At 50.3% G+C, this 13005-nt stretch overlaps 1 protein-coding gene across 4 annotated transcripts in view; it reads left to right on the top strand.

Annotated features, from left to right (window-relative positions):
* NRDC (nardilysin convertase) overlaps positions 1-13005 on the top strand; it is a 2107381-nt gene that overhangs the window by 937957 nt on the left and 1156419 nt on the right. For all 4 annotated transcript variants that reach the window (XM_086952436.1, XM_086952435.1, XM_086952433.1 and 1 more), the window contains one exon: positions 884-970. In XM_086952436.1, the coding sequence (XP_086808562.1) occupies positions 884-970 (87 nt within the window). The remainder of the gene's footprint in view (positions 1-883; positions 971-13005) is intronic.

The following is a 13005-nucleotide window of genomic DNA, read 5'->3' as shown; positions in this document are numbered from 1 at the left end:
GCAGATTATATAGAAATGTGTGTTCAATAGGTCTCTATGCACAGTATGTTTGAGAATACATTTGCAACAGCCTGTTTTGTGTAAGAGAAGGCTTACTGCTAAACATCAAATATATTTACAAAGTGTTTTAAAATATATATATATATATTGTTTTTTACAGTATGACACGAGCGACATCCACATTTAGATAACACATTACCCGTTTGCATCATATTTAACATAATACATATTCTCTACAATGCATTATATCTACAAGGAGATAGTACACCCAGATCGTCCTTCCCATCCATATCCACCATCAATGAGTCCCCTGTTCCTGGGTGCAGCCGTGTTTGGAAACTACGTCCCTCCTGATGATATCTCCAATGGAAACTTTTTTAAGTAACTGCTCCTCAACTCACCTTACCCAGACCGTAGTGTTTCCTCGATCTTCCTAATTTTTTTGGGGTATCCTTTGCTGGCATAGCCCGCCCTCTCTGCCTCCATACACATATCCATGCCTGTGAGCCTTCATTGTTTTGTTGGCAGATCAGGCCCACCCCAAATCATGGCAATGTCCCTCTTTGTTAGCATAAAGCCCAAATGACCGGATAGGAGTTGAGCATGCGAGATGCTAGCATCACACCGGATTCCCAGAGGGATAAACTGCAGCGTTGCGGTGATGACGACATTGAGAATAGCCTCTAGTTATTTGATAATGGTAGCCCAGTACCCAGCAATATGGGGGAATTGTCAGTGTGTGCGTGTAAAAGTACACCCCACATTGCAAACAGTTAGGGTTCGGAGGCCTTTCCATTTGGTATAGTCATTTTTTTACAAAGTTGATCCATAGTTAACTGTATGTGATTCAGAATAAATACTGTTTTTTATTATTAATTGGCAGAAATTCAAGTGAAATGGAAAGACCTTTGGGAAAGTGACTTTGATTTAAATCCTGAACTTCACCACCCAGAAAGAAACAACTATATAGGTGAGTAAAGAGAAGCAAATTCTGGTATTACAGGTCTCTTAATATTGTGTTAATGATCCTGTAAAATAATATCTTGCGTGATTGCCAAGTGTCACCATGTTACCCATCTTAATTCATCTCTGTATTCTAGGACACTATAAATTATATCACCTACTTGTCTTAGGTCACTCCATGGCTGTTGCAATCACTCAAGACTGAATTTAGATCAGCGGAAGATATTTCCATAATAATCTCCTGTACTTTGCTTCAGTGACATGACCACCTCTTGAAAATTACACTATGCAGTCTTCAATTAGCTTACCTTTTTTAGTGTATTTGTTTATTGATGTCAGATATAGTTTTATTCTGATTGATATTTCTAACCACAGATTTCCCCCTTTTAGAATATCTCCCAGATGTCAGATTGGAGCTAGAGAATGTTTTTAGCAGTGCTCCCACTCACTAGGTGTTGTGTGGCTCCATACTGCTCCAGAAGTGATGCGACGGCCCTACATATAAGTGCTATCCCTGTATGCTGACACCAGTTCCGTTCTTTCTGTGCTTTTATTTTGCATATCTCGAACTCCGCTCCTAACGCTGAATGTCTTTCTACAATTGCAAAATTTTACTAAGAGAATGTGCCATGGAACAGTCTTCTCGCGAACCGACAGGCTTTAAGCTGTGCAGTGACTGCTGCAAACATATGTTGGTCACCTCACAAGGTATTCCTTCAGTGCCTGGGCTTCAGACACAACTCAGTCATGTGACCAGTGCTTCCCAATGCACCTGAAGGCTAATCGAATCCAGGAGACAAAACTGTACATTTCCGAGTATAAGTTGACGCAGTCTCCTCACAGGACACCTTCCCATTCCAAGTTGCAGGCCTGATCACGAGGCTATTCCCGTAACTGTTCCACTTCCTGCTCAGTCTTAGGGTAAGTTGAAGCCTTAGTCCTAACGCAATCTCAATAGAGCAAAGCAGAACTTAATCCTGTTATGCCACTTTAGTTCTAAATAGAAGACGCATGGGCATTTTGATTTAGGCCACACTCCTTTAAGGTCACTGGCCACTGAATCCATATTTCAGTCCGCCTCAACATGCCCCAGATTCCCGTGCCACCCTCAACCCTGCAGATCGAGGCCTTTGTAGAAGCCATGCTGCAAATCTTTATTGTGTGTCTGACTTCCTCTGGGGCACCTTCATGCCCCACAGAGCTCCAGCGTTCTGCAGTCGGGTTACCAACAGCAGGTCATCACTGTGAGAAGTTGACCTGATATATAGTGCTCACTATTCTAGTGATCACTGTGTATCATTCCAAACGACCCTTATTGATGATTGGTTGTAAGTCAACCTTATAGACCAGCTATCCTAGTAGCGTGGACAAAAGCAGTCTTTAGGCTAAACTCTAGAAGGCATGTTAAGCCAGCTGTTTTACCATCACATATACCCCTTGAACACCAAGTGAAAGGACACCACACAAGTTGTTATAAAAATAAAGTATATTTATTAATAACAAGTCTACTCTGAACTAGTTATGAGTCAGGGAGCTAAGCACAATACAAAACTCTTACAAAAATACAAGTTGCACAATTTACACAAATGCTTGAGGGGCACGAAAAACCATATACTCTAAAAGTGGAATGCGAAATACTAGCAGGTGAGTAACACAATCCAGAGGCTTCAGGACCGCTAGGACTACACTACTGAACTCTTAGGTTAGGAGCAGGAGGCCTAGGGAACTCGGGTGCAGAGTGTGCACTCTCACGCGGGATGCGGGACAAAGTCTATGGATGCTTGTAGTTCTAAAGTTACTGTTTCTGGACGAATCCGACTAGGTAGACTAAAAACGAAAAAGGATCTGGACACTTGGATAGTGAACCAGCGTTAGAGCACCGAAATGCTCGGGTTACCTAGCCCAGGGGCTGCGGATGCATAGGGTTCAAATGACGTCGGGAATCCTCGTTGTAGTCTATGGAGCCTGAAAGAAGTTGTTGCTGGCAGGCGACCAGTGAAGATGTTCGGTGTGATCCAAGGCTGGATCGGTGATGGAGACGACCTGAAAGCAGAGGGGACTCAGTTCTTAATCACTAACCAGTGATTGTGTGGGCACCAGGATGGCACCGGATGAGGTCACCGCGATCAGGTGAGTGGGCGACGCTGGACTCTGCAGTCACACGGGCCAGGAGGCGTTGTCGGCGACCAGGCTGGAGGTGCGAGCTGTCCCACGATGGTGTCTGCTGTTGGCGATGCTGGAACCAGGATTGGAGCAACAAGCCTTGGCAAAGGCAAGCCCACGCGGTGGAGTCAAAATGGCGTCTTGAGTGGACCAGGGGGGTCCGGGGTGCTCCTCTTTTTGAAGGGAGCAAGGGCCAGTCTGGAGCAACCAGACCAGCGGTGAAAACGTCGTGGTACGTCGTCAGGAGGGCCACTAGCCAGCAGGCAAGTGACCGGACAACGCGGTGAGCAGCAAAGAGCAGAAGGGCCCCACGCAGATCTCGTGGATGCTGGGGGGCTGGACTTCGGTGCTGGAGCTGCTCAGGGTTAGGGCCTCTCAAACCCCAAAGCACTCACTCGAGGATCCCTCGGCGGTCGTGCTGGTTAAGCGTCGTGCAGGTTTTGAAGATGGCCGGTCCCTCAGGTCTCGTCACACCCACGAATCTCAGCTGGGCTGATGATGCAGGTAGAGGTCAGAGATGGCAGGGAATCCGGGTCTCGTCGAGCTGGTCAGTCTTGATCCGGAGGATGGACGTGCAGCAAACCGCAATTGCTTAGGTGGTGCCTGCGGGTGCAGGGTGGCTACTCCTTAGCCACAAGGGAGAGTCTTCAGAGAATGTCAAGAGTTCCTTTCTTGGAAAGTAGTTCAAGATTCAAGATTATCTAATTTGGGAACGGGGCCCGCTCCTACCTTTATCCTAAGAAAAGGGGCTGGCACGCAGCTAGGTCCTGCCCATGGGTGGGACCAGGAGGGGGGTGGTTACACCCCTCTCCTTTGTCCGGTCTCTCCCCAGCTCAGGGGCTGGGGTGCCCCTGGAACTGGTTTGAGCCGGCATATGCACAGTGAGCACCGGGGTGCCACTTGCAGTCACCTTCCTCTCAGCCCTGCCTACCTGGGATACACAAAATCCTGTCTGGGATGGTGCTAGCACCGCCCCTGACAGGAAACCCTTTGTCCGAGCTCTCCTCGCTGGAAGGACTCCCAGCAGCAGGAGGTCAGACTTGTGTCTGTAGTGGCAGCATCCATTTTGTGATGCTGAGGCTCGAGTTAACTTTAACCGGGGTTCACAGTTACATACATGTCGTGTCCCTCTAGAAGGGTGGAATGCTAACCCCGTCGCCAGAATTGGCGAGGGGTTAGTATTCCAATTCGTATGACACCTTACTCGACATGTTTTGATAAAGCGATACCAAAGTTGGCAAATAACTGCCAGGATTATAATGCACTTAAGAGTATATGGTACGCGTTATCATGGAACAGCTATTAGGACTTGGTTCCGCAAGCTGCAAACGGGCTCAGCTCATGCCAGAGCACCATCTCACATAATTCCAAGCACTCTGCCTTCAGTATTGATAAGGCCTGCCATAGGAGTGACTGATAGGAATACATGTGTCCATTTTAGGGTTAGATATAGGAATACTATATCTAAAGCAAAGGGTGATTACACCACCTTGCCCTAGCTGTCGTGCAGCCAGTTGTGTCAGATTTGGGTGGCCAGCCAGGGGTGGCATAATACATGCTGCAGCCCCTGGTAGGCCCTGGGTACGCCTATGCCCTGGATACCTAAGGTATGCTGTACAGGGACTGATAAGGTGGCCCAGTACCAATTGGTAAATGCACCTAAGGTACATATGTGTCAATTTAGAGAGAGAACAGCTAGGCTGTGGGTCTGATTAGCAGGCCCACAGCCAGGGAAAGTCTTAAACCAGTGAAGCAAAAAGCAAAAATCGGGGGTTACCATAGGATTGCAGACCCCACTCTCCTACAATCACTGGACGACATCTGCCCACTTTGGACCCATTTCCAGGACTCCTTTGATGGCGATACAGAACTTCAACTCTTGCCCCATGGTCCATGTCCATTTCTTCTGAACTGAAACCAACTTCACTGGCACTGATCAATGACCTGGTGCAGATAACCATGTCAGACACCGAACAGACATTGGGCCGCGCTCACCTGATGATGTACTACGAAATAACTAAAGCTTCATTGGTTATCATGCTTTGTGACTGTAAATCAAAGCCACTTTTAGCAGAGATTCCACTCCCTTTTTGGCTTTGCCTCTGATCCTATTACCAGAACAGGGAGTGGCCCAAGATAATAATGAAATACTTGCTTCCCACTCTTTATACTGATGATACCCTATGCCTTGGTTTACAAAATACCCGTGAGCTTGATTCCACCCCTGAAATAGAACTTGACTCACCACATGGAGCACCATGCCCTTATTTATGGTTGTGGTTTAGAGGGTAGCTGAAGTGCTAGAATTGCAGTTGCCCACGTAAGACAGGTGCTACAATGGAAATTCTCAAAACTGAACCGGAGCCCTTTCCCTAACTCACTGGAGGCCTCAAGAATGACCACCTGCAGACTCTTGCGGAACTCTTAACATCATTGGGTTTCACCACAAACTAGCCTCACAGAGGTTTCCATTCATTGGGGCGAATCATGATACTGTGGGGTTCCAGGCCTTTCCTCCACAGCAGTGAACTGGGGACATTCAGGCTGTGATCCAGATGTTGTAGGTTCAGTCCTAGATCTCAGTGAGGATTGCGTTCCAGCTTCTTGGTCTATTGACAAGTGTCTTGGTGAATCCTCCTTGTCAGCAATGCCAGGTGGCACATGCAGGTCCTACAGTGAAACCAGACATCCCAGTGGGCCAAGAATCATAGACTTCTCTCCAACTCCACCCAGGTTTCGAAGGAGACAGCCCAAGATCTGCAGTGGTGGCTGACTAATCACGATTTTTCCTGTGGCAGACTGCTGTCTGTTCCCCACCCAAAGTTAACAGTGGTGACAAATGCATTGCTGCCGGGATGGAGATGTTGGTGTGAGATCTAGGGTAGGTGAAGATCAAAAGCCTCTGGTTTCCAACCTTCTGGAGCTTTGAGCCATTTATATGAAAGCCTTCCATGAAAGCGAGACTGGTGCAGATTCTCATACACAACACCACCGCCATGTGTTACTCAACAGTCGGGATGGAGTTGAAGTCTAGGCCCTGTGCAGGGAGGAGTTGCATCTCTGGGGGTGGCTGAAGCAACAGAACATCTTTCTAGTTGCCAGTCAACTGATGGGGTCCAAGAATGCCAAAGTGAACAAATTGAACAGATGTTGCCTGGCAGATCAAAAGTGGCATATGCACCCTGAGGTGGTGCAGGACGTGTTCACTCAATAGACAGCCCCCTGACTAGACTTATCTGAAAGAGACTGTAGTTATAGATTCCTTACCTTTAGAAAAAACTCCAGGAATCAAACTGTATCCAGAGATGTTTTCTTTCAGTACCCCTGCACGTCGGTAAGCAGCGTCGGTCGACACCGCGTCCATTTTTGTGTTCGCAGGGAAGATGTTGCGGTGTCTATTTAGATGCTGCCCCTACGTGCTGACATCAGTTCTTTCCTTTTCCAAACCAGCCTTGCGCAGATCCGGAGAGAGCTTGCCTCTAAGTCAATTTTTGACTAACATTTTCCTCCCCTTTTGTCGATATCTTTTTGAGTCTTTGACTCCTGGTGCACGAGGGATGTCACATCGCCGAACCAAATTCAAGCCGTGCGAGGCCTGTAGCTGCCTATTGTCTGTAACGGACCCCCACCTCATTTTTCTCTGGTGACTGGAGCGCGACCTCGACCCGAAGTCGTGCTCTGACTGCCAGACATTTAATCCGAAGTCGAAGCACAAGAAGAAGGCGAAGAAGCACCGTCGCTCTCCCAGTCCATTGGCCGACATAGCGCGGGACCTGGAGCGTCGTCGCTCTCCCGCTCCTGGGTCGGTTCCACGCTTCCCTCTTTTTCCCAGAGCTGGAACGTCCCCAGCCAAGATTTGAGCTTTTTACTAAGCACTTCACAGCGTCTTTGGGCAGTCCGACTCCTCTGGTGTGCCTTCATGCCGGCGGACTCGGCTGGGGGCCCTGGGCCTTCGATGCCAGCAGCTCTGACGCCAGAGGGCCCGTGAGGATCCAGGCCTGGATCCGGTTCGATGCCGGTCGACCTAACAGTACCTTCCCCGGCACAGAATCCAGTGACGACGGCGCCGGTTGTGCCCCCCTACCGGCGCAGACCCTAGCCTCACCCCTGACTTGGTCACGGAGCCGGACCAACGTTGGTACATTTGCACCTCTGTTCATTACTGGCATTCCTTTTAGGCCTGAATGGCAACCATAGGATGATGAGGAGGACTGGGAGGGGTCTGTGGACCCTTTTTCTGACCAGCTTGATGAGCCAGACTCGCGAGAGGAACTGGGTGATTCCAGTGGTTTGTATACCTCCCCAGACCTTGACATGCTCTACCCCTCCCCCCTACCGTGGCTACGGAGGAGGGCGCTTCATACACAGTGGTGTTGCATAGGGCGGCTGGGGCCTTGGGCCTGGAGCTTCCTACCGTGGCAGTCAGGACTAACCTCTTGCCGGAGGTGCTTCAACCGGCAGTGGCCTTCTGCCTTTTAATGAAGCCCCCACCTATGACCTTCTGGGCACTTTGTCCAAGCTCAGCACAGGGGCTCCTGTGGACAAAATGATTGTCCGGCGCCACTGCCCGGCCCCAGGCGACCTCTCTTTCCCTCTCCCAACACCGACCCCGAGAGCTTGGTGGTCCAGGACTCATCCTCTTATGGCTCATTCCCTACTGCTCCCCCAGATAGGGAATGCAAGAAGCTGGACCACCTTGGGAAAAAAATAATTTCTTCCGCCAGCTTAGCGCTGCGGTTGGTGAACACTGCATGCCTCTTGGGCCGCTATACCCATACAGTGTGTGAACCTGTTGCGCAAGTGCTGCCACAGTGCCCAAAGGAGGCCCGGGCTGTTCTCACCCGCACAGTGACAGAGGGTCGAGACAGCGAAGTTCACCAATAGATGTGGACTGTATACCGCTGACTCTCTGGGCAGAACGATTTCCATGTCCGTAGCCTTGAGGCGCTACACCTGGTTGAGGACGTCGGGTATCTCTAGGGATTCCCAATCCACCCTTCTGGACATGCCCTTTGATGGCTGTCGCCTGTTCGGTGACTAGGCTGACTCAATGCTCGAGGGCTTCAAGGATTCTAGGGCTAGGGCTAGGTCCTTGGGCCTCGTGGCAACCTCTCGACCCATGCAGTGTGCCTTTTGCCCCTTTCATAGCTGCAGAAGGGGTGCCCCACCATGTTCGACCCTGTCTAGCCCACCGGTTACGCAAGCTGCCCAGCCTATGCATGGCCACAGACATGGGACTCAGCAACGCGGGTCTGGGGGCCAGCAGAACTACCCATAGCCCCTCTGCAGCACCCTCCAAACCCTCCTAGTCCGCCCTTTCAGGGCCACTAGAGGCCAGTGGATGGCAGGAATCGCCACCACCTCCCCCAGTGGCAGAACATCACATCGGACAGGTGAGTTTTGCAGATAGTCTGAAGGGCTACTCCCTCCTTCCATGCCACCATCCTTCCATCGCATGTCGGAAGATCAATGCCCTTCTCCACCAGGAAGTTGCAGCTTTCTTGGCCAAGGTAGCAATCAAAAGGGTCCCTGTCCCAGAAGTAGGTCATTGTTGCTACTCCCGCTACTTTCTGGTACCCAAGAAGGACAAAGGTGAGCGTCCTATCTTAGATCTCAGGGCCTTCAACCGCTTCCTTTGGAAGGAGATGTTCAAAATGCTCACGTTGGCTCGGGTCCTCTATGCCCTTGACCCTGGAGACTGGATTGTAGCGTTGGACTGGCGGGGCGCATATTTCCATATCATCGTCCTGCCAGCCCACAGGCGTTACCTGCGGTTCACTGTAGGCCACGAGCACTTTCAGTTCACAGTGCTCCCCTTTAGCCTTACCAGTGCCCTTCGGGTGTTCCCCGAAAGTGATGGCGGTGGTCGCAGCTCATCTGCATAGGTCAGGGGTTCCAGTCTTCCCCTATCTCGACGACTGGTTGTTGAAGGCGTATTGTTTACCACATCCAGACTACGTCTCACCTCCTGCATTCACTGCGGTTTACTATCAACATGCCAAAGTCACACCTGACTCCCTCTCAGAAGCTCCTTTTCATCGGAGCAATTCTGGCTACAGCACAGTTTCAGCCTTTCCCTCCCGACCAGCGAGACTGGGATATTCAGGATATGATACCGATGTTTCAGCCTCTAACCACTGATTTCAGTCAGATTGGCTCTGAGGCTGCTGGGCCTCATGGCCTCCTGCATCCTGCTGGTGGATCATTGCAGGTGGCATATGCGGGCTCTGCAGTTTGACCTGAAGTGCCAGTGGGTGCAGCATCAGGGGAATCTTTCCTATGTCGTCCAGATCTCAGAGGGGACTGCACGTCAATTGCAGTGGTGGCTCACGAACCAGAATTGGGTCAGCGGCAGATCCATCTCCCTTCCCCAACCAGAGTTTACGGTAGTGATGGATGTGTCATTCCTGGGATGCGAAGGCCACCTGGAAGAGGCGGAGATGAGGGGTCTCAGAGTCCGGTCTCCTTATCAACCTTATGGAGCTCCGGATGATCCGTCATTCTCTAAAGGCATTCCTTCCTTCTCTCAAAAAGGAAGAGTAGTACAGGTGTTTACACAACACCACTGCCATGTGGTACTGCAACAAACAGGGCGGGTGGGGTTGTGGACCCTATGTCAAGAGGCTCTTTGCCTTTAGGCATGGCAGGAACATCAGGGCATATCCCTGGTGGTTCAACACATGGCAGGTTCTCCAAACTCCAGGACGGACAAGCTCAACCTTAGGTGCATGATGGATCACGAATGGCGTCTTCCCTTAGAGGTGATGCTAGGTCTTTTTCAGCAGTAGGGAGAGCCTTGGTTGGATCTGTACGCCACCGAAGAGAACGCGCAGGGTCAGCAGTTCTGCACATTGGAATTTCCAAGGCGGCACTCGCTCGGCAATTTCTTTTTTGTTGCAGGTGGAATTGCGGTTCCTGTACATCCTCTACTTCTGCTCAGAGTGCTGAAGAAGCTCAAGCGTGACTGGCCCCTAGTCATTTTTGTGGCTCCGGACTGGGCATAAAGAGTCTGGTATCCCGAGCTCTTGAACATTGGCATTGATCCTCCGATCACACTAGCTCATCGGGAGGATCTTGTGTCTCAGCAGCAGGATATGGTCTTCAACCCGAACCTCTCCAGCCTCCACCTTCTTGCCTGGAGATTGAACGGCGATGGTTGACAGCTTTCGACCTTCCTCCCAAACTTTTTAACGTCTTTTTAGCAGCCAGGCGTTCCTCCACTAAAACAGTATACGCCTTTAGATGGACTAAATGTGTGACTGGGTGCGCAGCAAAGGCTGTGGGTCCCCTTTCTGCCCCTCTTTCAGAGGTGCTCTTATTCATTCTCTTTGGCCCAGCAGGGCTCTGCTCTGGGCTCTCTCAAAGGCTACTTTTCGGCCATATCTGCCTTTCTTCGCCTTCCTGATCAACCTTCTATTTTCAAGTCCCCTATTGTAATGAGATTTCTAAAGGGCGTTAATCATCTCTTTCCTCCTGCTCAGTTCATAATACCCCAGTGGGACTTGAAACTGGTCTGAACATATCTTGTGTGCTCCCTTCAAGCCACTTTACAACTGTCCTCTTCGGCTCCACACTCTAAAGACAGCTTTCCTTGTTGTCATCACCTCTGCCCGCAGAGTGAGTGAGCTTTATCTTCCAAAATCTCCTTTTCTAGCTGTTTATCCAGACAAAGTAGTCCTTCGTACAAAGTCCTCTTTTCTCCCCAAAGTGGTTACCTCCGTCCATATAGGACAGACCATCACTTTACCCACCTTCTTCCCATCTCTGCACCCTTCCAAGGAGGAGGAGAGACTCCACCGTTTGGTCCCCAAACATGTGCTGTCTTTCTATCTCAACTGCACAAAAGATTTCTGGGTGGAGGATCAACTCTTTGTTGACTATGTAGTTGTTAAGAGATGTTGGGTGGTGCACAAATGTACCATCTGTTGTCGGTTGTCCTATATATTATCTGCTATTGCTCATGCGCATTTGTGAGGAAGAAGTCAGCGATAAAGCAGGAAGAGGAAGCCCCGGGACACCGCAGCTCAGCTAAGTAATTTTCATTACTTTTAAAATGCTTTTAAAGATTGTAAGGGCATTTAAGAGAGGGCGGGAGGGAGGCGGGTGGCGCAGAGTGGGACCACGCCGAGTGTGCGTAGATTTGCCCCCACTCTGTGATGCTCCGTGTAGCCCCACTATGCCCCCAACGCCCAGGGTTAGTTAGGAGGCTCTGCGCCTCTGGACATGGATTGAACATCAAGGCATTACCTTGGTGGTTCAACACCTGGCAGGTTCTCTGAACTCCAGGGCGGATGAACTCAGCTGCCGATGCTTGATGGATCACGCATGGAGTCTGAACTCAGACGTGGCGCAAGGTCTCTTTCAGCAGTGGGGAGAGCTTTGGTCATCAGTTCTGCACGTTGGAATTTCCGAGGCGGCACTCGCTCGGCGACGCTTTTCGATGCAAGTGGAGTTGCCGTCTATTGTACGCCTTTCTGCCTATACCACTTCTGCCCAGACTGCTGAAGAAGATTGGGCGCGACCGGGCCCAAGTCATTCTTGTGGCTCCAGATTGGGCATGAAGATTCTTATATCCCGAGCTACTCAACATGGCGATCGATCCCCTGATCCGACTGCCTCTTTGGGAGGATTTTCTGTCGGAGCAGCAGGGGGTGGTCCTCCACCCAAACCTGTCCAGCCTCCACCTCCAGGCGTGGAGATTGAGTGGCGACAGTTGATAGCTTTCGATCTTCCTCCTGAAGTCTGTGATGTCATTCTGGCAGCCAGGCGTCCCTCAACTAAAACGGTGTACGCCTGCAGGTGGAACAAGTTTGTGGCATAGTGCACAGCTAAAGCTGTGGATCCCCTTTCTGCCCCTCTTTCCGAGGTCCTTCTGTTCCTTCTTTCTTTGGCCCTGCAGGGCTCCGCTCTGGGCACTATCAAAGGTTATCTTTCGGCCATCTCCGCCTTTCTCCGGCTTCCAGATCAGCCTTCCCTTTTGAAGTCCCCTGTTTTAAACCGCTTTCCGAAAGACATTACGCACATTTCCTCCTGTGCCGTTCATCATGCCTCAATGCGACTTGAAACCTTGTCTTGACATATCTGATGTGCGCTCCCTTCGAGCCCCTTCATAACTGTCCTTTGCGTTGTCTTACTCTCAAGACTGCTTTCCTGGTTGCTATCTGCCAGACGAGTGAGTGAGGTCCAGGCTCTTTCTTCCAAACCTCCTTTCCTTTCTGTTCATCCAGACAAGGTGGTTTTAAGGACTCATCCTTCTTTCTTGCCAAAGGTTGTCACACCCTTCCACATCGGGCAGATCATAACTTTGCCCACCTTCTTTCCGCCTCCGCATCCTTCAAAAGAGGAAGAGAGGCTCCACCGTCTGGACCTAAAACGTGCTCTCTCGTTCTGTCTGAAGCGCACACAACAGTTCCGGGTGGATGACCAGCGCTTTGTTGGCTATGTGGGCTCCAAATAAGGTGGGACCGTGCACAAACAGACCATCTCTCGGTGAGTCATTCTCTGCATCAAAGCCTGTTACTCGTTGGCTAAGAAGGAGCCTCTTGTGGGGCTGCGTGCCCATTCTACCAAGGCAACAGCAGCCACTACTGCCTTGGGACGCGGCTTTCCCTTGCAGGACATTTTTCAGGCAGCGACGTGGGCCTCGTTGCACATGTGTACAAAGCATTACTGCCTTAACAGTCAAGTCCGGCGAGACCGCTTCTTCGGCCGTTTGGTATTGCTGGGGTATATATTCTAAGGTAAGGAATCTATCAATAACGTGTCTCTTTCAGATGCACAAGTTTCTACTTGTGTAACAATATATCTGCAAGAGATATTAGTTAGTGATAGATTCCTTACCGCTCCATCCATCCTCCCCGTTCTGCGACCTGTTTCTAG

This window comes from Lissotriton vulgaris, chromosome 1_1 (genome assembly GCF_964263255.1).
Source record: "Lissotriton vulgaris chromosome 1_1, aLisVul1.2, whole genome shotgun sequence".
Lineage (NCBI taxonomy): Eukaryota > Metazoa > Chordata > Amphibia > Caudata > Salamandridae > Lissotriton > Lissotriton vulgaris.
Note: the sequence above shows the minus strand (reverse complement) of the source record. Positions and strands in the feature narration are given on the sequence as shown.